We start from the raw sequence: 26787 nt of genomic DNA on the forward strand, positions 1-26787 counted from the left end.
TCTCTATTCCTTTGGAACTCGTGAGTGTAAACAAACAACAAATGATCTATTTAACTTGTTTTGGATAAACATGTATGTTTGGCATGCCAATAAAGCCCATTGAATTGAGAGAGAGAGAGAGAACAGTGTCAGTCAGTGAAAAGAGGTAAATAGAGACAGTTTCCTGGTTCTCCTCTCCGTCTCTAACACTCCACAGCTGTGATCTTATCAGTACAAACCTCTCATTAATCAACTCCATATTAGATCCATTGTGACAATTGTACCAAGCAGCAAAAGCTTTACAATAAACCCCCCATTCTTTAACGCGTGATAATTAAAATCTTAACTTCCTATAAAGAAACACATTAAGCTTCTGTTCATTATTTTTGTTATTATCTTCTCTTTAATAAGGGAAACCCATTGATGACATTTCCAAATGGTGTCCTGAGAACAGTTCAAGCCATGTGAGCAATAATTTCAGTTACAACACTTTAAATAAATGACTTTGCATTTAGAAACAAATCTACCATCAAAAAAAGTGCCCTTTTCATCGGCCACATTGTTTATCAGAGCCCTAAATTCAACTTTTGGGACTCCTCCTCCCAGCCTGATCTCAGTACAGGCTTTAATCCTGAGCTGTTCTCCTCCTCCCAGCCTGATCTCAGTACAGGCTTTAATCCTGAGCTGTTCTCCTCCTCTCAGCCTGATCTCAGTACAGGCTTTAATCCTGAGCTGTTCTCCTCCTCTCAGCCTGATCTCAGTACAGGCTTTAATCCTGAGCTGTTCTCCTCCTCTCAGCCTGATCTCAGTACAGGCTTTAATCCTGAGCTGTTCTCCTCCTCTCAGCCTGATCTCAGTACAGGCTTTAATCCTGAGCTGTTCTCCTCCTCTCAGCCTGATCTCAGTACAGGCTTTAATCCTGAGCTGTTCTTCAGCCTGATCTCAGTACAGGCTTTAATCCTGAGCTGTTCTCCTCCTCTCAGCCTGATCTCAGTACAGGCTTTAATCCTGAGCTGTTCTCCTCCTCTCAGCCTGATCTCAGTACAGGCTTTAACCCTGACCTCCTCTCAGCCTGATCTCAGTACAGGCTTTAACCCTGACCTCCTCTCAGCCTGATCTCAGTACAGGCTTTAACCCTGAGCTGTTCTCCTCCTCTCAGCCTGATCTCAGTACAAGCTTTAACCCTGAGCTGTTCTCCTCCTCCCAGCCTGATCTCAGTACAGGCTTTAACCCTGAGCTGTTCTCCTCCTCTCAGCCTGATCTCAGTACAGGCTTTAACCCTGAGCTGTTGTCCTCCTCTCAGCCTGATCTCAGTACAGGCTTTAACCCTGAGCTGTTCTCCTCCTCTCAGCCTGATCTCAGTACAGGCTTTAATCCTGAGGGATGTGCTGTCGGAGCAAGGCTCTCTCTCTCTCTCTCTCTCTCTCTCCTCTCCAGCTCTCCATCTTTCGCCATCTCCCATACCTCCCCTCATTAAGTCAACACACAGAACAATGAATCAGCATGGTTGAGGAATGAGCTGGACAATGTGCTGGGTAAGTATAACAACCTCAACCCTTTACACCTGATAAGGTATCAACACTGAAGACACCAGGGCAAATATTATGTACAGTTCAATCAATATACAGTATTATGCTACTCATAAGTAGTTTTACCAATAATACTTGTCTGGAGGGAGAGGGGGAGCAGCACATTCATACCCAAGTCATACGACTACTAAATAGTTAAATATAAATCAACAAAATATTAAAACGCAACATGTAAAAAGTGTTGATCCCGTTTTTTCATGAAATAAAATAAATAAGTCCCAGAAATGTTCAATTCCCATAAAAATATTGTGCTAAAAAATGTGCTTCCTGTTAGTCATTTCTCCTTTGCCAAGATAATCTATCCACCTGACAGGTGTGGTATATCAAAAAGCTGATTAAACAGCATGATCATTACACAGGTGCACCTTGTGCTGGGGACAATAAAATGCCAGTAAAATGTGCAGTTTTGTCACAACACAATGCCACAGATGTCTCAGGTTTTGAGGGGGCGTACGACTGGCATACCGACTGCAGGAATGTCCACCAGAACTGTTGCCAGATAATTTAATGTTTATTTCTCTACCATAAGCCGCCTCCAACATCATTTTACAGAATTTGGCAGTAAGTCCAACCGGCCTTAAAAGACCACGTGTAACCACGCCAACCCAGGACGTCCACATCCGGCTTCTTCACCTGCAGGATCGTCTGAGACCAGCCACCCGGACAGCTGATCAAACGGAGTATTTCTGTCTGCAATAAAGCCCTTTTGTGGGGAAAAGGGGGCTTTACTGAGGACTTGGTTTACAAGACAAAACATGTCTCAGAGCCTACTTAAAATACAAGGAGGAAGTGACTAAGGGTAGACAGGAGGAAGTGACTAAGGGTAGACAGGAAGAAGTGACTAAGGGTAGACAGGAGGAAGTGACTAAGGGTAGACAGGAGGAAGTGACTAAGGGTAGACAGGAGGAAGTGACTAAGGGTAGACAGGAGGAAGTGACTAAGGGTAGACAGGAGGAAGTGACTAAGGGTAGACAGGAGGAAGTGACTAAGGGTAGACAGGAGGAAGTGACTAGACAGGAGGAAGTGACTAAGGGTAGACAGGAGGAAGTGACTAAGGGTAGACAGGAGGAAGTGACTAAGGGTAGACAGGAAGAAGTGATTCAGGGTAGACAGGAAGAAGTGATTCAGGGTAGACAGGAGGAAGTGATTCAGGGTAGACAGGAGGAAGTGATTCAGGGTAGACAGGAGGAAGTGATTCAGGGTAGACAGGAGGAAGTGATTCAGGGTAGACAGGAGGAAGTGATTCAGGGTAGACAGGAAGAAGTGATTCAGGGTAGACAGGAGGAAGCCCTATTCCCTATATAGTGCACTACTATAGACCAGAGTCCTATTCCCTATATAGTGCACTACTTTAGACCAGAGCCCTATTCCCTATATAGTGCACTACTATAGATCAGGGCCCTATGGCACCCTATTCCCTATATCGTACACTACTATAGACCAGAGCCCTATTCCCTTTATAGTGCACTACTATAGACCAGAGCCCTATACTCTATGTAGTGCACTACTTTAGAATATAGGGTGCCATTTGGGACGTACTAACTATCAAGTGTTCTGTTGCACTGTGGTTTCCCTGGTTACCAACCACACAAACACTGAGTACCACACCTACACAGCTCCTCTCCAATCTCAACCCCACACCCCCGTCCCTCTTTCCCAGCATCCCAACAACAAGTCAGCCCGGTTTCAATTACCTGTGGGAGTCTCCAGTGGGAGGTAACCTAAAACAGATGTAGAGGTTGAGAGGAGCCACCGTTCTAGCCGAGCTGGAGAGGAAACCCCCAAACCAGACGCCATGGCAATGGAGAGTAGGCGTAAAGAAGAAATGTGGACCCCCCCCCCCCCCCTTTGCCCCCCAAGCTGGAGAGGAAGCAAAGCCTTCCCACCTCCCTCCCTGACCAGACCAGATGCCAGGGCTATGGAGAGACGGGGTTTACTGGAAATGTGGAGCATTTAGGCCTATGTGGGCGAGAAATTGGGGAAAGTTTCAAGACACTTAGTCAGGATCAGAGGTCCTCCTATCTAAGACTGGTGCAGTAATCAACAGTCAGTTCTGCAGATAAGAGTGAGGAATGCATTGATAAGACCAGGAAGACAGGACTCCACCAGACTACTCTGGTGATATGGACAGGATAAGACCAGGAAGACAGGACCCCACCAGACTACTCTGGTGACAGTGATATATGGCCAGGATAAGACCAGGAAGACAGGAAACAACAACTTCCTGGAAGTGTGTCTTTATGGATCAACAGGGCTGCCTGCCTCTCTCCTCTGCTCCCACTTCCTGTCCTCTAGAGCCCCATGATAGAACCTAGTCCTGTCTCAGTCCTCTTCTGCCCTTCAGAGCCCCTGGAATTGTCCCTGCCTCCCCTCGCCTTAGACCGCTGTGATACAGCCTGGAATGGAACCGTGGCCTTAGAACCAGGGTCTTAGACCGCTGGGATACAGCCTGGAATGGAACCGGAGCCTTAGAACCGGGGCCTTAGACCGCTGGGATACAGCCTGGAATGGAACCGGGGCCTTAGACCGCTGGGATAAAGCCTGGAATGGAACCGGGGCCTTAGACCGCTGGGATACAGCCTGGAATGGAACCGGAGCCTTAGAACCGGGGCCTTAGACCGCTGGGATACAGCCTGGAATGGAACCGGGGCCTTAGAACCAGGGCCTTAGACCGCTGTGATGCAGCCTGGAATGGAACTGGGGCCTTAGACCGCTGGGATACAGCCTGGAGTGGAACCGGGGCCTTAGACCGCTGGGATACAGCCTGGAGTGGAACCGGGGCCTTAGACCGCTGGGATACAGCCTGGAGTGGAACCGGGGCCTTAGACCGCTGGGATACAGCCTGGAGTGGAACCGGGGCCTTAGAACCGGGGACTTAGACCGCTGGGATACAGCCTGGAGTGGAACCGGGGCCTTAGAACCAGGGCCTTAGACCGCTGGGATACATCCTAGGAATGGAACCGGGGCCTTAGACCACTGTGAAGCAGCCTGGAGTGGAACCCGGGCCTTAGAACCGGGGCCTTAGACCGCTGGGCCACTCGGTGTCCCGACAGACAGGCAATCCAGCCCAAAGTTATACATTTATAGTTAGGAGCTACCTAATGTAATTTTTGGTGCGTACACATTTACAATGCGTACACATTTACAACAAGAATATAAACAAGAGACATTGTGCAAACAAACAGAGTTGACTCATGCTTGTCTGAAGGAAGAGCAGTGTCTGTGTGGAGTCTAGAGTCGCTAGGGCAACGGGCCTTCCTGCTCGGAGAAGAGGGGGGAGGAGCAGACATGCCGAGAACTAACAAAAAGAAAAACAGAAAATCAAGATAGCAGTGGCAGCTGTACAGATAACTCATCCAATGGGCTTTGACTTCTCAAACATGGCAGAAAGCTAACACGATGATGCCCCCCGTCACCTTCTTCATTCGGCCACTTACTAAGGTAACTAGAAAGTTAACCTTTGGGGTTGCCTAAAATTAGGAATTCTGCATTTTTCACACAGCAAAAAAAATAAATATGAAACGCATAACAAATATCTTATGCTCTAAAATGTTTCTTATTGTAATTACTGCTCAGCATCAGACTAATGTTGTGCTTCAGTTGCACTTCTCCACTGAAATGACATTTCATGAAGAGGTATTCTATCAGCAGACAGCGTTCAGAATGATGTGGAGCTACTGTTCTCCGTTGTAGCCAGCCTACTGTTCTCCGTTGTAGCCAGCCTACTGTTCTCCGTTGTAGCCAGCCTACTATTCTCTGGTGTAGCCAGCCTACTATTCTCTGGTGTAGCCAGCCTACTGTTCTCCGTTGTAGCCAGCCTACTGTTCTCCGTTGTAGCCAGCCTACTATTCTCTGGTGTAGCCAGCCTACTATTCTCTGGTGTAGCCAGCCTACTGTTCTCTGGTGTAGCCAGCCAACTGTTCTCCGTTGTAGCCAGCCTACTGTTCTCCGTTGTAGCCAGCCTACTATTCTCTGGTGTAGCCAGCCTACTGTTCTCTGGTGTAGCCAGCCTACTGTTCTCTGGTGTAGCCAGCCTACTGTTCTCCGTTGTAGCCAGCCTACTATTCTCCGTTGTAGCCAGCCTACTATTCTCTGGTGTAGCCAGCCTACTATTCTCTGGTGTAGCCAGCCTACTGTTCTCCGTTGTAGCCAGCCTACTATTCTCTGGTGTAGCCAGCCTACTATTCTCTGGTGTAGCCAGCCTACTGTTCTCTGGTGTAGCCAGCCTACTGTTCTCCGTTGTAGCCAGCCTACTATTCTCCGTTGTAGCCAGCCTACTATTCTCTGGTGTAGCCAGCCTACTATTCTCTGGTGTAGCCAGCCTACTATTCTCTGGTGTAGCCAGCCTACTATTCTCTGGTGTAGCCAGCCTACTATTCTCTGTTGTAGCCAGCCTACTATTCTCTGGTGTAGCCAGCCTACTATTCTCCGTTGTAGCCAGCCTACTGTTCTCCGTTGTAGCCAGCCTACTATTCTCTGGTGTAGCCAGCCTACTATTCTCTGGTGTAGCCAGCCTACTGTTCTCTGGTGTAGCCAGCCTACTGTTCTCCGTTGTAGCCAGCCTACTATTCTCCGTTGTAGCCAGCCTACTATTCTCTGGTGTAGCCAGCCAGCCTACTGTTCTCTGGTGTAGCCAGCCTACTATTCTCTGGTGTAGCCAGCCTACTGTTCTCCGTTGTAGCCAGCCTACTATTCTCCGTTGTAGCCAGCCTACTATTCTCTGGTGTAGCCAGCCAGCCTACTGTTCTCTGGTGTAGCCAGCCTACTATTCTCTGGTGTAGCCAGCCTACTGTTCTCCGGTGTAGCCAGCCTACTATTCTCTGGTGTAGCCAGCCTACTATTCTCTGGTGTAGCCAGCCTACTATTCTCTGGTGTAGCCAGCCTACTATTCTCTGGTGTAGCCAGCCTACTTTTCTCTCGTGTAGCCAGCCTACTTTTCTCTGGTGTAGCCAGCCTACTATTCTCTGGTGTAGCCAGCCTACTATTCTCTGGTGTAGCCAGCCTACTATTCTCTGGTGTAGCCAGTCTACTATTCTCTGGTGTAGCCAGCCTACTATTCTCTGGTGTAGCCAGCCTACTATTCTCTGGTGTAGCCAGCCTACTATTCTCTGGTGTAGCCAGTCTACTATTCTCTGGTGTAGCCAGTCTACTATTCTCTGGTGTAGCCAGCCTACTATTCTCTGGTGTAGCCAGCCTACTGTTCTCCGTTGTAGCCAGCCTACTATTCTCTGGTGTAGCCAGTCTACTATTCTCTGGTGTAGCCAGTCTACTATTCTCTGGTGTAGCCAGCCTACTATTCTCTGGTGTAGCCAGCCTACTATTCTCTGGTGTAGCCAGTCTACTATTCTCTGATGTAGCCAGCCTACTATTCTCCGGTGTAGCCAGCCTACTGTTCTCCGTTGTAGCCAGCCTACTATTCTCCGGTGTAGCCAGCCAGCCTACTATTCTCCAGTGTAGCCAGCCAGCCTACTATTCTCCGGTGAAGCCAGCCAGCCTACTAAACTCCGGTGTAGCCAGCCAGCCTACTATTCTCCGGTGTAGCCAGCCAGCCTACTATTCTCCGGTGTAGAAAGCCAGCCTACTATTCTCCGGTGTAGCCAGGCAGCCTACTATTCTCCGGTGTAGCCAGCCAGCCTACTATTCTCTGGTGTAGCCAGCCTACTATTCTCTGGTGTAGCCAGCCTACTGTTCTCTGGTGTAGCCAGCCTACTGTTCTCCGTTGTAGCCAGCCTACTGTTCTCCGTTGTAGCCAGCCTACTATTCTCTGGTGTAGCCAGCCTACTGTTCTCTGGTGTAGCCAGCCTACTGTTCTCTGGTGTAGCCAGCCTACTGTTCTCCGTTGTAGCCAGCCTACTATTCTCCGTTGTAGCCAGCCTACTATTCTCTGGTGTAGCCAGCCTACTATTCTCTGGTGTAGCCAGCCTACTGTTCTCCGTTGTAGCCAGCCTACTATTCTCTGGTGTAGCCAGCCTACTATTCTCTGGTGTAGCCAGCCTACTGTTCTCTGGTGTAGCCAGCCTACTGTTCTCCGTTGTAGCCAGCCTACTATTCTCCGTTGTAGTCAGCCTACTATTCTCTGGTGTAGCCAGCCTACTATTCTCTGGTGTAGCCAGCCTACTATTCTCTGGTGTAGCCAGCCTACTATTCTCTGGTGTAGCCAGCCTACTATTCTCTGGTGTAGCCAGCCTACTATTCTCTGGTGTAGCCAGCCTACTATTCTCCGTTGTAGCCAGCCTACTGTTCTCCGTTGTAGCCAGCCTACTATTCTCTGGTGTAGCCAGCCTACTATTCTCTGGTGTAGCCAGCCTACTGTTCTCTGGTGTAGCCAGCCTACTGTTCTCCGTTGTAGCCAGCCTACTATTCTCCGTTGTAGCCAGCCTACTATTCTCTGGTGTAGCCAGCCAGCCTACTGTTCTCTGGTGTAGCCAGCCTACTATTCTCTGGTGTAGCCAGCCTACTGTTCTCCGTTGTAGCCAGCCTACTATTCTCCGTTGTAGCCAGCCTACTATTCTCTGGTGTAGCCAGCCAGCCTACTGTTCTCTGGTGTAGCCAGCCTACTATTCTCTGGTGTAGCCAGCCTACTGTTCTCCGGTGTAGCCAGCCTACTATTCTCTGGTGTAGCCAGCCTACTATTCTCTGGTGTAGCCAGCCTACTATTCTCTGGTGTAGCCAGCCTACTATTCTCTGGTGTAGCCAGCCTACTTTTCTCTCGTGTAGCCAGCCTACTTTTCTCTGGTGTAGCCAGCCTACTATTCTCTGGTGTAGCCAGCCTACTATTCTCTGGTGTAGCCAGCCTACTATTCTCTGGTGTAGCCAGTCTACTATTCTCTGGTGTAGCCAGCCTACTATTCTCTGGTGTAGCCAGCCTACTATTCTCTGGTGTAGCCAGCCTACTATTCTCTGGTGTAGCCAGCCTACTATTCTCTGGTGTAGCCAGTCTATTATTCTCTGGTGTAGCCAGTCTACTATTCTCTGGTGTAGCCAGCCTACTATTCTCTGGTGTAGCCAGCCTACTGTTCTCCGTTGTAGCCAGCCTACTATTCTCTGGTGTAGCCAGTCTACTATTCTCTGGTGTAGCCAGTCTACTATTCTCTGGTGTAGCCAGCCTACTATTCTCTGGTGTAGCCAGCCTACTATTCTCTGGTGTAGCCAGTCTACTATTCTCTGATGTAGCCAGCCTACTATTCTCCGGTGTAGCCAGCCTACTGTTCTCCGTTGTAGCCAGCCTACTATTCTCCGGTGTAGCCAGCCAGCCTACTATTCTCCAGTGTAGCCAGCCAGCCTACTATTCTCCGGTGAAGCCAGCCAGCCTACTAAACTCCGGTGTAGCCAGCCAGCCTACTATTCTCCGGTGTAGCCAGCCAGCCTACTATTCTCCGGTGTAGAAAGCCAGCCTACTATTCTCCGGTGTAGCCAGGCAGCCTACTATTCTCCGGTGTAGCCAGCCAGCCTACTATTCTCTGGTGTAGCCAGTCTACTATTCTCTGGTGTAGCCAGTCTACTATTCTCTGGTGTAGCCAGTCTACTATTCTCTGGTGTAGCCAGCCTACTAATCTCTGGTGTAGCCAGCCTACTATTCTCTGGTGTAGCCAGCCTACTATTCTCTGGTGTAGCCAGCCTACTATTCTGTGGTGTAGCCAGTCTACTATTCTCTGGTGTAGCCAGTCTACTATTCTCTGATGTAGCCAGCCTACTATTCTCTGGTGTAGCCAGCCTACTTTTCTCTGGTGTAGCCAGCCTACTTTTCTCTGGTGTAGCTAGTCTACTTTCTCTGGTGTAGCCAGTCAACTATTCTCTGGTGTAGCCAGCCTACTATTCTCTGGTGTAGCCAGCCTACTATTCTCTGGTGTAGCCAGCCTACTATTCTCTGGTGTAGCCAGCCTACTATTCTCTGGTGTAGCCAGCCTACTATTCTCTGGTGTAGCCAGCCTACTATTCTCCGGTGTAGCCAGCCTACTATTCTCCGGTGTAGCCAGCCTACTATTCTCTGGTGTAGCCAGCCTACTATTCTCTGGTGTAGCCAGCCTACTATTCTCTGGTGTAGCCAGCCTACTATTCTCCGGTGTAGCCAGCCTACTATTCCCTGGTGTAGCCAGCTTACTATTCTCTGGTGTAGCCTGCCAGCCTACTATTCTCTGGTGTAGCCAGCCTACTATTCTCTGGTGTAGCCAGCCTACTATTCTCTGGTGTAGCCAGCCTACTATTTTCTGGTGTAGCCAGCCTACTATTTTCTGGTGTAGCCAGCCTACTATTCTCTGGTGTAGCCAGCCTACTATTCTACGGTGTAGCCAGCCAGCCTACTATTCTCCGGTGTAGCCAGCCAGCCTACTATACTCCGGTGTAGCCAGCCAGCCTACTATTCTCCGGTGTAGCCAGCCAGCCTACTATTCTCCGGTGTAGCCAGCCAGCCTACTATTCTCCGGTGTAGCCAGCCAGCCTACTATTCTCCGGTGTAGCCAGCCAGCCTACTATTCTCTGGTGTAGCCAGCCTACTATTCTCTGGTGTAGCCAGTCTACTATTCTCTGGTGTAGCCAGTCTACTATTCTCTGGTGTAGCCAGCCTACTATTCTCTGGTGTAGCCAGCCTACTATTCTCTGGTGTAGCCAGCCTACTATTCTCTGGTGTAGCCAGCCTACTATTCTCTGGTGTAGCCAGCCTACTATTCTCTGGTGTAGCCAGTCTACTATTCTCTGGTGTAGCTAGCCTACTATTCTCTGGTGTAGCCAGCCTACTATTCGCTGGTGTAGCCAGCCTACTTTTCTCTGGTGTAGCTAGTCTACTTTCTCTGGTGTAGCCAGTCAACTATTCTCTGGTGTAGCCAGCCTACTATTCTCTGGTGTAGCCAGCCTACTATTCTCTGGTGTAGCCAGCCTACTATTCTCTGGTGTAGCCAGCCTACTATTCTCTGGTGTAGCCAGCCTACTATTCTCCGGTGTAGCCAGCCTACTATTCTCTGGTGTAGCCAGCCTACTATTCTCTGGTGTAGCCAGCCTACTATTCTCTGGTGTAGCCAGCCTACTATTCCCTGGTGTAGCCAGCTTACTATTCTCTGGTGTAGCCTGCCAGCCTACTATTCTCTGGTGTAGCCAGCCTACTATTCTCTGGTGTAGCCAGCCTACTATTCTCTGGTGTAGCCAGCCTACTATTTTCTGGTGTAGCCAGCCTACTATTTTCTGGTGTAGCCAGCCTACTATTCTCTGGTGTAGCCAGCCTACTATTCTACGGTGTAGCCAGCCAGCCTACTATTCTCCGGTGTAGCCAGCCAGCCTACTATACTCCGGTGTAGCCAGCCAGCCTACTATTCTCCGGTGTAGCCAGCCAGCCTACTATTCTCCGGTGTAGCCAGCCAGCCTACTATTCTCCGGTGTAGCCAGCCAGCCTACTATTCTCCGGTGTAGCCAGCCAGCCTACTATTCTCCGGTGTAGCCAGCCAGCCTACTATTCTCTGGTGTAGCCAGCCTACTATTCTCTGGTGTAGCCAGTCTACTATTCTCTGGTGTAGCCAGTCTACTATTCTCTGGTGTAGCCAGCCTACTATTCTCTGGTGTAGCCAGCCTACTATTCTCTGGTGTAGCCAGCCTACTATTCTCTGGTGTAGCCAGCCTACTATTCTCTGGTGTAGCCAGCCTACTATTCTCTGGTGTAGCCAGCCTACTATTCTCTGGTGTAGCCAGTCTACTATTCTCTGGTGTAGCTAGCCTACTATTCTCTGGTGTAGCCAGCCTACTATTCGCTGGTGTAGCCAGCCTACTATTCTCTGGTGTAGCCAGCCTACTTTTCTCTGGTGTAGCCAGTCTACTTTCTCTGGTGTAGCCAGTCAACTATTCTCTGGTGTAGCCAGCCTACTATTCTCTGGTGTAGCCAGCCTACTATTCTCTGGTGTAGCCAGCCTACTATTCTCTGGTGTAGCCAGCCTACTATTCTCCGGTGTAGCCAGCCTACTATTCTCTGGTGTAGCCAGCCTACTATTCTCTGGTGTAGCCAGCCTACTATTCTCTGGTGTAGCCAGCCTACTATTCTCCGGTGTAGCCAGCCTACTATTCCCTGGTGTAGCCAGCTTACTATTCTCTGGTGTAGCCTGCCAGCCTACTATTCTCTGGTGTAGCCAGCCTACTATTCTCTGGTGTAGCCAGCCTACTATTCTCTGGTGTAGCCAGCCTACTATTTTCTGGTGTAGCCAGCCTACTATTCTCTGGTGTAGCCAGCCTACTATTCTCTGGTGTAGCCAGCCTACTATTCTCTGGTGTAGCCAGCCTACTATTCTACGGTGTAGCCAGCCTACTATTCTCTGGTGTAGCCAGCCTACTATTCTACGGTGTAGCCAGCCTACTATTGTCTGGTGTAGCCAGCCTACTATTCTCTGGTAAAATGCAAGATTAACTTTAAGCTAAACATTAGAAAATGTAGCTGAAAAAAATACCTTGCTTTTTAATTGTGTGGCTGGCAGCCAAGTGACATTTCTGTTGTCGTCTGATGAAAACATATTTATTTTCTGCCAATGTGCACTGATGTATTTCATGTGACACTGGAATAGGGCTCTGGTCTATAGTAGTGCATCTCTGATCCCCACTCCTGTTTTCTCCAGGTGTTTACGAACACGTGACTGGATCAACTGTTCTGGGGAACTACAGAAGCTTGATAATGGTTATTTTATCTTGATTTATTTATCTTTATTTAACATTGACAGCCTACCGGGGCAGAACAACAGATTTTTACCTTGTCAGCTCAGGGATTCGATCCAGCAACCTTTCGGTTACTGGCCCAACGCTCTAACCACTAGGCTACCTGCCTCTCTAACCACTAGGCTACCTGCCTCTCTAACCACTAGGCTACCTGCCTCTCTAACCACTAGGCTACCTGCCTCCTCTACACTCTAACCACTAGGCTACCTGCCTCTCTAACCACTAGGCTACCTGCCTCTCTAACCACTAGGCTACCTGCCTCTCTAACCACTAGGCTACCTGCTTCTCTAACCACTAGGCTACCTGCCTCTCTAACCACTAGGCTACCTGCCTCTCTAACCACTAGGCTACCTGCCTCTCTAACCACTAGGCTACCTGCCTCTCTAACCACTAGGCTACCTGCCTCTCTAACCACTAGGCTACCTGCCACCTCTAACCACGAAGCTACCTGCCGCACCTACACTCTAACCATTAGGCTACCTGCCTCCCCTACACTCTAACCACTAGGCTACCTGCCTCCCCTACACTCTAACCACTAGAATACCTGCCTCCCCTACACTCTAACCACTAGGCTACCTGCCTCCCCTACACTCTAACCACTAGGCTACCTGCCTCCCCTACACTCTAACCACTAGACTACCTGCCACCTCTACACTCTAACCACTAGGCTACCTGCCGCCTCTACACTCTAACCACTAGGCTACCTGCCGCACATACACTCTAACCACTAGTCTACCTGCTGCACATACACTCTAACCACAAGGCTACCTGCCGCCTCTACACTCTAACCACAAGGCTACCTGCCGCCTCTACACTCTAACCACAAGGCTACCCTGCCGCCTCTACACTCTAACCACTAGACTACCTGCCGCACATACACTCTAACCACTAGTCTACCTGACACCTCTACACTCTAACCACTAGGCTACCTGCCACCTCTACACTCTAACCACTAGGCTACCTGCCACCTCTACACTCTAACCACTAGGCTACCTGCCACCTCTACACTCTAACCACTAGGCTACCTGCCACCTCTACACTCTAACCACTAATCTACCTGCCACCTCTACACTCTAACCACTAGGCTACCTGCCACCTCTACACTCTAACCACTAGACTACCTGCCACCTCTACACTCTAACCACTAGGCTACCCTGCCTCCTCTACACTCTAACCACTAGGCTACCCTGCCTCCTCTACACTCTAACCACTAGGCTACCTGCCTCCCCTACACTCTAACCACTAGGCTACCTGCCTCCCCTACACTCTAACCACTAGACTACCTGCCACCTCTACACTCTAACCACTAGGCTACCTGCCGCCTCTACACTCTAACCACTAGGCTACCTGCCGCACATACACTCTAACCACTAGTCTACCTGCCGCCCCTACACTCTAACCACGAGGCTACCCTGCCGCCTATACACTCTAACCACTAGGCTACCTGCCTCCTCTACACTCTAACCACTAGGCTACCCTACCGCCCCTACACTCTAACCACTAGGCTACCTGCCTCTCTAACCACTAGGCTACCTGCCTCCCCTACAATCTAACCACTAGGCTACCTGCCTCTCTAACCACTAGGCTACCTGCCACCTCTAACCACTAGGCTACCTGCCACCTCTAACCACTAGGCTACCTGCCACCTCTAACCACTAGGCTACCTGCCACCTCTAACCACTAGGCTACCTGCCACCTCTAACCACTAGGCTACCTGCCACCTCTAACCACGAAGCTACCTGCCACCTCTAACCACGAAGCTACCTGCCACCTCTAACCACGAAGCTACCTGCCACCTCTAACCACGAAGCTACCTGCCGCCTCTACACTCTAACCACTAGGCTACCTGCCTCCCCTACACTCTAACCACTAGGCTACCTGCCTCCACTACACTCTAACCACTAGGCTACCTGCCTCCCCTACACTCTAACCACTAGGCTACCTGCCTCCCCTACACTCTAACCACTAGGCTACCTGCCTCCCCTACACTCTAACCACTAGGCTACCTGCCACCTCTAACCACTAGGCTACCTGCCTCTCTAACCACTAGGCTACCTGCCACCTCTAACCACTAGGCTACCTGCCACCTCTAACCACTAGGCTACCTGCCACCTCTAACCACTAGGCTACCTGCCACCTCTAACCACTAGGCTACCTGCCACCTCTAACCACTAGGCTACCTGCCACCTCTAACCACGAAGCTACCTGCCGCCTCTACACTCTAACCACTAGGCTACCTGCCGCCTCTACACTCTAACCACTAGGCTACCTGCCTCCCCTACACTCTAACCACTAGGCTACCTGCCTCCCCTACACTCTAACCACTAGGCTACCTGCCTCTCTAACCACTAGACTACCTGCCGCCTCTAACCACTAGACTACCTGCCGCCTCTAACCACTAGACTACCTGCCGCCTCTAACCACTAGACTACCTGCCGCCTCTAACCACTAGACTACCTGCCGCCTCTAACCACTAGACTACCTGCCGCCTCTAACCACTAGACTACCTGCCGCCTCTAACCACTAGACTACCTGCCGCCTCTAACCACTAGACTACCTGCCGCCTCTAACCACTAGACTACCTGCCGCCTCTAACCACTAGACTACCTGCCGCCTCTACACTCTATCCACTAGGCTACCTGCCTCCCCTACACTCTACACTGAGGTTACACAACCATCGACTTGACTCACTACACTACAGTAGACCATCGACTCACTACACTACAGTAGACCATCGACTCACTACACTACAGTAGACCATCGACTCACTACACTACAGTAGACCATCGACTCACTACACTACAGTAGACCATCGACTCACTACACTACAGTAGACCATCGACTCACTACACTACACTAGACCATCGACTCACTACACTACACTAGACCACCGACTCACTACACTAGACCACGGACTCACTACACTAGACCACCGACTCACTACACTAGACCACCGACTCACTACACTAGACCACCGACTCACTACACTAGACCACCGACTCACTACACTAGACCACCGACTCACTACACTAGACCACCGACTCACTACACTAGACCAACGACTCACTACACTAGACCACCGACTCACTACACTAGACCACCGACTCACTACACTAGACCACCGACTCACTACACTAGACCACCGACTCACTACACTAGACCACCGACTCACTACACTAGACCACCGACTCACTACACTAGACCACCGACTCACTACACTAGACCATTGACTCACTACACTAGACCATTGACTCACTACACTAGACCACCGACTCACTACACTACACTAGACCACCGACTCACTACACTAGACCACCGACTCACTACACTACAGTAGACCATTGACTCACTACACTAGACCACCGACTCACTACACTACAGTAGACCATTGACTCACTACACTAGACCACCGACTCACTACACTACAGTAGACCATTGACTCACTACACTAGACCACCGACTCACTACACTACAGTAGACCATTGACTCACTACACTAGACCACCGACTCACTACACTACAGTAGACCATTGACTCACTACACTACAGTAGACCATTGACTCACTACACTAGACCACCGACTCACTACACTACAGTAGACCATCGACTCACTACACTAGACCACCGACTCACTACACTAGACCACCGACTCACTACACTAGACCACCGACTCACTACACTACAGTAGACCATCGACCCACTACACTACAGTAGACCATTGACTCACTACACTAGACCACCGACTCGACTCACTACAGTAGACCATCGACTCACTACACTACAGTAGACCACCGACTCACTACACTAGACCATCGACTCACTACACTAGACCATCGACTCACTACACTACAGTAGACCATCGACTCACTACACTACAGTAGACCATCGACTCACTACACTACAGTAGACCATCGACTCACTACACTACAGTATACCATCGACTCACTACACTACAGTAGACCATCGACTCACTACACTACACTAGACCACCGAAACACTACACTACACTAGACCACCGACTCGAGAGTCACTACACTACAACATCGACTCACTACACTACAGTAGACCATCGACTCACTACACAACACAGGAGTGGCATGGGAACAAGTCTGAATGTCCTTGAGTGGCCCAGCCAGAGCCCGGACTTGACCCCGATCAGGTCTCTCCAGAGATGTTCGAAATTAGCTGTGCAGCAAACCTTCCCATCCAACCTGACAGGGCTTGAGAGGATCTGCAGAGAAGAATGGGAGAAACTCCCCAAATACAGGTGTGTCAAGCTTGTAGTGTCATACCCAAGAAGATGAGATAATTGTTTTGTTTTAATCCATGTTAGAATAAGGCTGTAACGTAACAACATTGGGAAAAGTCAAGGTACGTGACTTGCTTTCTGAATGCAGTGGAGAGCATCATCAGGAAAAACTAAGACAACGCTATCCTAGATGCTTAAACCACATTCAAAAAATATATCCAACTGTTGAAGGTCTGAGGTTTAAAAGGTTTAAAAGGTTTAAAAGGTTTAAAAGGTTTAAAAGGTTTAAAAGCCTGCAGCCTAAACATTTAAGAGGGAGTTGGGGTGGGTTCTGGAGAGGTTTTAGTCCCAAATGACTCCTTATTCCTGTTGTACAGCACTGCTTTTAACAACAGTACTAATGGGAATAGGGTGACATTTGGGACGCAGACAAGGTTGAAGAGGTCAGCTTAGAGAACTGGGGGAGTTAGGACAGACCATCACAAACCAAACAAACTGTGTTTTTCAGCTATCAGCCCAAACCAGGCTAAAGTCTACCAGACTGTGTTTTTCAGTTATCAGCCCAAACCGGGCTAAAGTCTACCAGACTGTGTTTTTCAGCTATCAGCCCAAACCAGGCTAAAGTCTACCAGACTGTGTTTTTCAGTTATCAGCCCAAACCGGGCTAAAGTCTACCAGACTGTGTTTTTCAGTTATCAGCCCAAACCAGGCTAGTCTACCAGACTGCACTATCAGTACAAACCAGGCTAAAGTCTACCAGACTGTGTTTTTCAGTTATCAGCCCAAACCAGGCTAAAGTCTACCAGACTGTGTTTTTCAGTTATCAGCCCAAACCAGGCTAAAGTCTACCAGACTGTGTTTTTCAGTTATCAGCCCAAACCAGGCTAAAGTCTACCAGACTGTGTTTTTCAGTTATCAGCCCAAACCAGGCTAAAGTCTACCAGACTGCACTATCAGTACAGGGTTACTTACTCATGGAGTCTCTTAGCAGTGTGTCATGACTATGACAATTATATATACTGAATCAGGGGAGGAAAATCCAATACAAAGCTAATGTTACCTCAGTTGTTGTGATTGATGCTCCTAGTAGAATCTCAATCCTTGTGTACTCTCCCCTCACCTCCTTCTCAAAACCCACTGGAGGAGAAGGTCAGAGGGGAGGGACCTTTTGGCTTTTTCAGCCAATGGGTTTTGAGAAATTTGGCCCTAATAATTACAGTGGAATCTGAGTCAACAGCAATTTCATAAAAATCCTCTGCAGTATCATCAACAGCAGACTCCAACATTTCCTCAGTGAAAACAATGTCCTGAGCAAATGTCAAATTTAATACTTATGAAAATAACGTACGACAGACCATGTATACAATCTGCACACCCTTATAGATGCAACCAATGTGAAATGGTTAACTAGCTAATAGCGTTTCAATTGGTGACGTCACTCGCTCTGAGACATTGAAGTAGTTGTTCCCCGGGTTTTGTGGAGCAATGGGTAACGATGCTTCGTGGGTGTCGGTTGTTGATGTGTGCAGAGGGTCCCTGGTTTAAGCCCAGGTAGGGGTGAGGAGAGGGTCCCTGGTTTAAACCCAGGTAGGGATGAGGAGAGGGTCCCTGGTTTAAGCCCAGGTAGGGGTGAGGAGAGGGTCCCTGGTTTAAGCCCAGGTAGGGGTGAGGAGAGGGTCCCTGGTTTAAACCCAGGTAGGGGTGAGGAGAGGGTCCCTGGTTTAAGCCCAGGTAGGGGTGAGGAGAGGGTCCCTGGTTTAAACCCAGGTAGGGGTGAGGAGAGGGACGGAATCTATACCGTTACATAGACAAACAAAAAAAAGCAAAGTCTTCAAGTTTTGTTGATTTCAAGAAAGATTTTGACTCAATTTGGCATGAGGGTCTGCTATACAAATTGATGGAAAGTTATTGGGGGAAAAACATACGTCATCAGAAAATTCATGTACACAAACAACAAGTGTGCTGTTGAAATTGGCATAAAACACACAGATTTCTTTCCTCTGGGCTGTTGGGTGAGATTTGGAGCTTGCAGCTTGAGCCCCACCCGCTTCCATAGATCAATGAATTGGAGAGGGCACTAGAACAGTCTGCAGCACCCGATCTCACCCTAACAGAACCTGAAGGGTCTTCTATGCCATAAAAAAGAACAGAAAAAACTCAACATCCCAATGAGGATCTGGCTAAAATGATTCAATCAGTTCCAGAACCCATTGCCCTCTATGGTTGTGTCATGACGTTGCCCTGTTGGGGGATGTTTATGAACCCCCCCCCCCATAAATACCTTTCCCCCTCTTTCTCTCCACTCTACAGAATGGACCCTTGGAAAGCCCTTTGTTAACATAGAGAGAGTATTGTAACATCAACATGTTGGGGAAAAGAACCATCTCTAGGTAATCCAACCAGTTGAAAATATCAGTTGGTACTTAAAGAATATGATGTCAGATCAGTTGTTGTCTGGGACATTATTCCTGATGACAGGACGACAAACTGTATCTTGGAAAGTCTACACTTTCACAGTCTACAGATTCACATGGAATTGTTGTACAATTTAAATGTTGAAATATTCAACTATTTGTGAAAATATTCTATTTAATTTTAGTTTTTAAAATGAGAGAATAGTTTTCATAAGTGAAATCAGTGGCCATGTCTGTATGAGCCTCCGTGATTCAGGACTAAACCAACCTCAGCTCTGATTGAACGACTACAACCAAGCTAAATTGACATTGTGTTCCCGACGACGTGAGGACTGCTGTCCATACGTTTAGAAGGGCCAATTTCAACATGGAGGTGATGATCGACATGCTGGAAGGATGAATTTGACTACACCAGCCAGAATATAACATGAGCTTAAAGTATGGCAACTTGGTATGAACTCTGACCTCTTATTCACTAAAGAAGTTATACATCCTAGACGTTGAGTTATCAACAGCAGCTGTAAACGTGGGCTAGGAAAGGACGGACAATCTCTTCAGAAAGACATGGTACTACAACGTAATCGTTCTACCACAAGATGACAGACTACAATGTATCCGCCCAGAAATATTCTTTAAAGGACAAGGGAGATCTCTGCTGGGCAACCCAGCCTTCCATCTTTGACCAATCTATCGAAGCGCAGCTCAGAGTAAATATATTTCTTGCATTTTCCTTTTCCGAATGGGCGGTTATTTAGAATGCATGAGATTCTGTATTTACGATAGTATAGCTTCATATGGTCCGATAGAGACCCAATCCTTTTGTTCCTCAGTCTTCCCGCGCTTTTATTCAAACCCAACCCCCTTTCTTTGTGTAACCAGCCGTCATATCGGCTTCGTCTGCCAGGGACGTTTTCTTTTATAACAAAATTAGTAATCAATGTATGATCCATCCTGTGTATGTGTAATTCTGTGTGATTATTTAGGTATTTAGTAAATAAATAATTAAACCAAATGTTGTATTGCTGATTCAACTTGTTGGCCAGGGTTCATGAAGATGGCCAGGGTTCGCCAGGGTTCCAAGAAATTTACAACTTTCAGATGAGACTGAATTAAGGTGACGATTAATATTGACTGCTATTGATGTAAAATATTACCAGGTCTTTAAGAGTTTATTCGGAAGACAACAGCTCTATTAACATTCTTCCGTGGTGCCCCGACTCTCTAGTTAATTACATTTACATGATAGTTTAAACGGGTAATATTAATTACGGAGAATTTATTTGATAAAATAGCATGTCATATATCACTTAATCCATTGTAAAGACAACAGTTGTGAGGTCTGGGGTAGAGGTCGACCGATTATGATTTTTCAACGCCAATAACGATTATTGGAGGACCAAAAAAAGCCGATACCGATTAATCTGCCAATTTTTTTGTATGTATTTATTTGTAATAATGACAATTACAACAGTACTGAATGAACACTTATTTTAACTTAATATAAAATACATCAATAATATCAATTTAGCCTCAAATAAATAATGAAACGTTCCATTTGGTTTAAATAATGCAAAAACAAAGTGTTGGAGAAGTAAAAGTGCAATTTTAGCCATGAAAAAAGCTAACGTTTAAGTTCCTTGCTCAGAACACTAGAACATATGAAAGCTAGTGGTTCCTTTTAACATGAGTCTTCAATATTCCCAGGTAAGAAGTTTTAGGTTGTAGTTATTATAGGATTATTTCTCTCTATACGATTTGTATTTCATATACCTTTGACTATTGGATGTTCTTATAGGCACATTAGTATTGCCAGTGTACCAGTATAGCTTCCATCCCTCTACTCGCTGCTACCTGGGCTCGAACCAGGAACACAACGACAACAGCCACCCTCAAAGGATCAGTCAGACTGCTCTATCAAATATCAAATCATAGACTTATTTATAACATGATAACACACAGAAATACGAGCCTTTGGTCATTAATATGGTCGAATCCGGAAACTATCATTTCGAAAACAAAACCGTTCTGTATTTTATCTAACGGGTGGCATCCATAAGTCTAAATATTGCTGTAACATTGCACAACCTTTAATGTTATGTCATAATTATGTACAATTCTGGCAAATTAATTACGGCCTTTGTTAGGAATAAATGGACTTCACCCAGTTCGCAACGAGCCAGGCGGCCCAAACTGCTGCATATACCCTGACTCTGCTTGCACGGAACGCAAGAGAAGTGACACAATTTCCCTAGTTATAAGAAATTCATGGTAGCAGGCAATATTAACTAAATATGCAGGTTTAAAAATATATACTTGTGTATTGATTTTAAAGAAAGGCATTGATGTTTATGGTTAGGTACATTGGTGCAACGACAGTGCTTTTATCGAAAATGCGCTTGTTAAATCATCACCCGTTTGTCGAAGTAGGCTCTGATTCAATGAGAAATTAACAGGAACCGCATCGATTATATGCAAAGCAGGACACGCTAGATAAACTAGTAATATCATCAACCATGTGTAGTTAACTAGTGATTATGTTAAGATTGATTGTTTTTATACGTTTAATGCTAGCTAGCAACTTACCTTGGCTTCTTGCTGGCCTCGCGGAATGGAACAGGTAGTCAGCCTGCCACGCAGGCTCCTCGTGGAGTGCAATGTAAGGCAGGTGGTTAGAGAGTTGGACTAGTAACTGGAAGGTTGCAAAAACGAATCCCCGAGCTGACAAGGTAAAATTCTGTCGTTCTGCCTCTGAACAAGGCAGTTAACCCACCGTTCCTAGGCCGTCATTGAAGATAAGAATGTGTTCTTAACTGACTTTCCTACTTAAATAAAAGGTGTAAAAAATATGTATATATTTTTTTTAATTAAAAATTATTATTATTTTACATTTGTAAATCGGCAAATCGGTGTCCAAAAATACCGATTGTTATGAAAACTTGAAATCGGCCCTAATTAATCAGCCATTCCAATTAATCAGTCGACCTCTAGTCTGGGGTCCACTCACCAACCAAGAATTCATAAAATGGGACCCAATTGAGATTGCATGCAGAATTCTGCAAAAAATATACTTGGGCTCCCGAGTGGCACAGCGGTCTAAAGGCACTGCATCTCAGTGCAAGAGGCATCACTAGAGGCACCCTGGTTCGATTGCAGGCTGTATCACAACCCACTGTGATTGGGAGTCCCATAGGGCGACGCACAATTGGCCCAACATCGTTCGGCTTTGGCCGGTGTAGGCCGTCATTGTAAATAAGAATGTGTTCTTAACTGACTTGCCTAGTTAAATAAAAAAATATATAAATGCTTTGTACACAACACAAAACCTCAAACAATCCATACCGAGCAGAATTAGGACTTTACCCGCTAGTTATCAAAATCCGAAAAAGGCTGTTAAATTCTACAACCACCTCGATTCCAATATTCCACCACTGAACCCCTCAACTACTCAGAGATTATTTGCACATTGCTAAAACACTGTACATAGCTGATAACACTTGAAATGTCTATATATTTTTCAGCTTTTTGAGCACAATATTTACTGTTAAATTTGAATGGTTTTTTTGTTGAGGTTTCGTCTTTTCACTTTTGCTTATTTCACTTGCTTTGGCAATGCAACACGTTTCCCAAGCAAATAAAACCCTTTGGATTGAATTATGAGGCGAGAGGACGCGAGGAGTCTGCAGTTGAGATCCTCACTGTGTGTGTGTGTGTGTGTGTGTGTGTGTGTGTGTGTGTGTGTGTGTGTGTGTGTGTGTGTGTGTGTGATGCTTCCATACAACGGTGTGATGTGAGAGGAATGTCCATAGACTGTGTGTGTAATATGACAGATTTGATCATACCCGAATGCAGTTTATTCTGCGGCCAAATATCTCGCATTGGCGGACAAGAGAATCAACGTAACTAGACAGGATTAAATCTCTGTCGGAAATGATCTGGTTACTGTTGTATCTGTGAGTGGAGTGGTCTCTGCCGGCACCAACCTCCAACACGGTCCATTCACAAATACTTTCTATTGGACTCGCTACCCACGTCAACGTGTAAGCAATGCTGACAATACACACGTTATTGGTAGTACACATGACTAACATACTGCAATTATTAGCCAAGAGTAGTCTTAGGTAACAAAACAACTACATTAACAGAATAAACAAGCAAACTGGTGTAGTAAACGAGCCTGGTCGAAACAGTGCGGCTGTCTGCGTAGAGGAAAGAGGTCCGCTACAATAAACCCCGTTTAGCTTGTCATTCTCTGAGTTAAACAGCGTACATAACCGATAGTTGTATTATAAATCATAGATTTACCTGCACATAGTTGCTTTCGCAGTAATCAGCAACTCTTTCGAGATTCGTAAAACTATCCAGTAACGCTCTCCGACCGGCTGGAATTTCTTCTTCCAAAAGCATTTGTAGCTCCGCCATCTTTACATCATTATTCTACACTGATGCGGTCCTGGACACAAGATCTCACGACTTGACCGAGTTCACTTCAGATTGTGACGTTTCTCCAAAAGTTTTGGGCACCCTGAGTAGCGCCTCTTCTTCTTCTTCTTCTTCTTCTTCTTCTTCTGCTTCTTCTTCTTCTTCTTTCTTCTTTGGAGTGTATCGGCGGGTGGCATCCAACATGGTCCATTATCGCCTCCAGCTGGACTAGAATATAAATATATTAAACTTTGTGATACAAAAGAATGGAAAACTACAAAAAAATAACTATCATTAAAAACCCACTACCACATTCCATTACCTTGACCCTGTCTGACCCTGTCTGCTCCTGCACCATGTCAAGGGGTAAAGTGACTAGACAACAGGGTAGACAGTAACAGCAGTATACTGTAGGTAGGGGTAAAGGATAGATAATAGACAGTAACAGCAGTATACTGTAGGTAGGGGTAAAGGATAGATAATAGACAGTAACAGCAGTATACTGTAGGTAGGGGTAAAGGATAGATAATAGACAGTAACAGCAGTATACTGTAGGTAGGGGTAAAGGATAGATAATAGACAGTAACAGTAATATACTGTAGGTAGGGGTAAAGGATAGATAATAGACAGTAACAGCAGTATACTGTAGGTAGGGGTAAAGGATAGATAATAGACAGTAACAGCAGTATACTCTAGGTAGGGGTAAAGGATAGATAATAGACAGTAACAGCAGTATACTGTAGGTAGGGCTAAAGGATAGATAATAGACAGTAACAGCAGTATACTGTAGGTAGGGGTAAAGGATAGATAATAGACAGTAACAGCAGTATACTGTAGGTAGGGGTAAAGGATAGATAATAGACAGTAACAGCAGTATACAGTGTACTGTAGGTAGGGGTAAAGGATAGATAATAGACAGTAACAGCAGTATACTGTAGGTAGGGCTAAAGGATAGATAATAGACAGTAACAGCAGTATACTGTAGGTAGGGGTAAAGGATAGATAATAGACAGTAACAGTAATATACTGTAGGTAGAGGTAAAGTGACTAGACAACAAGATAGATAATAGACAGTAACAGCAGTATACTGTAGGTAGGGGTAAAGGATAGATAATAGACAGTAACAGCAGTATACTGTAGGTAGGGGCAAAGGCTAGCTTGGCTTGTATTGGTACTAGCAAGGCCCGTTATGGCTGAATTAATCACCAAATTGTGCTGTACTGAACAACACTGCCTGGTGTAAAAAGAGAGGTTATATTTCTAGCTAGCTACAGACACCAAAACAATTTACTCGTTTGTCATTTGCCCTCCTGAGTCTTGATCCAGCTGGTCTAGGCTGCCACTCTATTCTAGTCCTGGACCAGCTGGTCTAGGCTGCATCGTATTCTAGTCTTGATCCAGCTGGTCTAGGCTGCATCGTATTCTAGTCCTGGTCCAGCTGGTCTAGGCTGCCACTCTATTCTAGTCCTAGTTCAGCTGGTCTAGGCTGCATCATATTCTACTCCTGATCCAGCTAGTCTAGGCTGCCACTCTATTCTAGTCCTGTTTCAGCTGGTCTAGGCTGCATCATATTCTACTCCTGATCCAGCTAGTCTAGGCTGCCACTCTATTCTAGTCCTGTTTCAGCTGGTCTAGGCTGCCACTCTATTCTAGTCCTGTTTCAGCTGGTCTAGGCTGCATCGTATTCTAGTCTTGATCCAGCTGGTCTATGCTGCATCGTATTCTAGTCCTGGTCCAGCTGGTCTAGGCTGCCACTCTATTCTAGTCCTGGTTCAGCTGGTCTAGGCTGCATCATATTCTACTCCTGATCCAGCTAGTCTAGGCTGCCACTCTATTCTAGTCCTGTTTCAGCTGGTCTAGGCTGCATCGTATTCTACTCCTGATCCAGCTAGTCTAGGCTGCCACTCTATTCTAGTCCTGGTTCAGCTGGTCTAGGCTGCATCATATTCTACTCCTGATCCAGCTAGTCTAGGCTGCCACTCTATTCTAGTCCTGGTTCAGCTGGTCTAGGCTGCATCATATTCTACTCCTGATCCAGCTAGTCTAGGCTGCCACTCTATTCTAGTCCTGTTTCAGCTGGTCTAGGCTGCATCGTATTCTACTCCTGATCCAGCTGGTCTAGGCTGCCACTCTATTCTAGTCCTGGTTCAGCTGGTCTAGGCTGCCACTCTATTCTAGTCCTGGTTCAGCTGATCTAGGCTGCATCGTATTCTAGTCCTGATCCAGCTGGTCTAGGCTGCCACTCTATTCTAATCCTGGACCAGCTGGTCTATGCTGCCACTCTATTCTAGTCCTGGTTCAGCTGGTCTAGGCTGCATTGTATTCTAGTCCTGGTTCAGCTGGTCTAGGCTGCCACTCTATTCTAGTCCTGGTTCAGCTGGTCTAGGCTGCATAGTATTCTAGTCCTGGTTCAGCTGGTCTAGGCTGCCACTCTATTCTAGTCCTGATCCAGCTGGTCTAGGCTGCATCGTATTCTAGTCTTAATCCAGCTGGTCTAGGCTGCATGGTATTCTAGTCCTGATCCAGCTGGTCTAGGCTGCATCGTATTCTAGTCCTGGTTCAGCTGGTCTAGGCTGCCACTCTATTCTAGTCCTGGTTCAGCTCGTCTAGGCTGCCACTCTATTCTAGTCCTGATCCAGCTGGTCTAGGCTGCCACTCTATTCTAGTCCCTATTCAGCTGGTCTAGGCTGCATCATATTCTAGTCCTGGTTCAGCTGGTCTAGGCTGCATCGTATTCTAGTCCTGGTTCAGCTGGTCTAGGCTGCATTGTATTCTAGTCCTGGTTAAAGCTGGTCTAGGCTGCCACTCTATTCTAGTCCTGGTTCAGCTGGTCTAGGCTGCATAGTATTCTAGTCCTGGTTCAGCTGGTCTAGGCTGCCACTCTATTCTAGTCCTGATCCAACTGGTCTAGGCTGCATCGTATTCTAGTCCTGGTTCAGCTGGTCTAGGCTGCCACTCTATTCTAGAACTGATCCAGCTGGTCTAGGCTGCCACTCTATTCTAGTCCTGGTTCAGCTGGGCTAGGCTGCCACTCTATTCTAGTCCTGGACCAGCTGGTCTAGGCTGCATCGTATTCTAGTCTTAATCCAGCTGGTCTAGGCTGCATGGTATTCTAGTCCTGATCCAGCTGGTCTAGGCTGCATCATATTCTAGTCCTGGTTCAGCTGGTCTAGGCTGCCACTCTATTCTAGTCCTGGTTCAGCTCGTCTAGGCTGCCACTCTATTCTAGTCCTGATCCAGCTGGTCTAGGCTGCCACTCTATTCTAGTCCCTATTCAGCTGGTCTAGGCTGCATCGTATTCTAGTCCTGGTTCAGCTGGTCTAGGGTTGCATCGTATTCTAGTCCTGGTTCAGCTGGTCTAGGCTGCATTGTATTCTAGTCTTGATCCAGCTGGTCTAGGCTGCCACTCTATTCTAGTCCTGATCCAGCTGGTTTATGCTGCCACTCTATTCTAG

At 47.1% G+C, this 26787-nt stretch overlaps 1 protein-coding gene across 6 annotated transcripts in view; it reads right to left on the reverse strand.

Annotated features, from left to right (window-relative positions):
* abi2a (abl-interactor 2a) overlaps nucleotides 1–23492 on the reverse strand; it is a 70746-nt gene extending 47254 nt beyond the window's left edge. For all 6 annotated transcript variants that reach the window (XR_005051399.1, XM_036975357.1, XM_036975356.1 and 3 more), the window contains exon 1: nucleotides 23216–23492. Coding sequence is in view for 5 of the 6 variants with exons in the window: in XM_036975357.1 (XP_036831252.1) it covers nucleotides 23216–23332 (117 nt within the window). In the remaining variant the exon portion in view is untranslated. The remainder of the gene's footprint in view (nucleotides 1–23215) is intronic.
* Between the last annotated feature and the right edge of the window lie 3295 nt (nucleotides 23493–26787).

The sequence above is a fragment of the Oncorhynchus mykiss genome, chromosome 3 (assembly GCF_013265735.2).
Source record: "Oncorhynchus mykiss isolate Arlee chromosome 3, USDA_OmykA_1.1, whole genome shotgun sequence".
Lineage (NCBI taxonomy): Eukaryota > Metazoa > Chordata > Actinopteri > Salmoniformes > Salmonidae > Oncorhynchus > Oncorhynchus mykiss.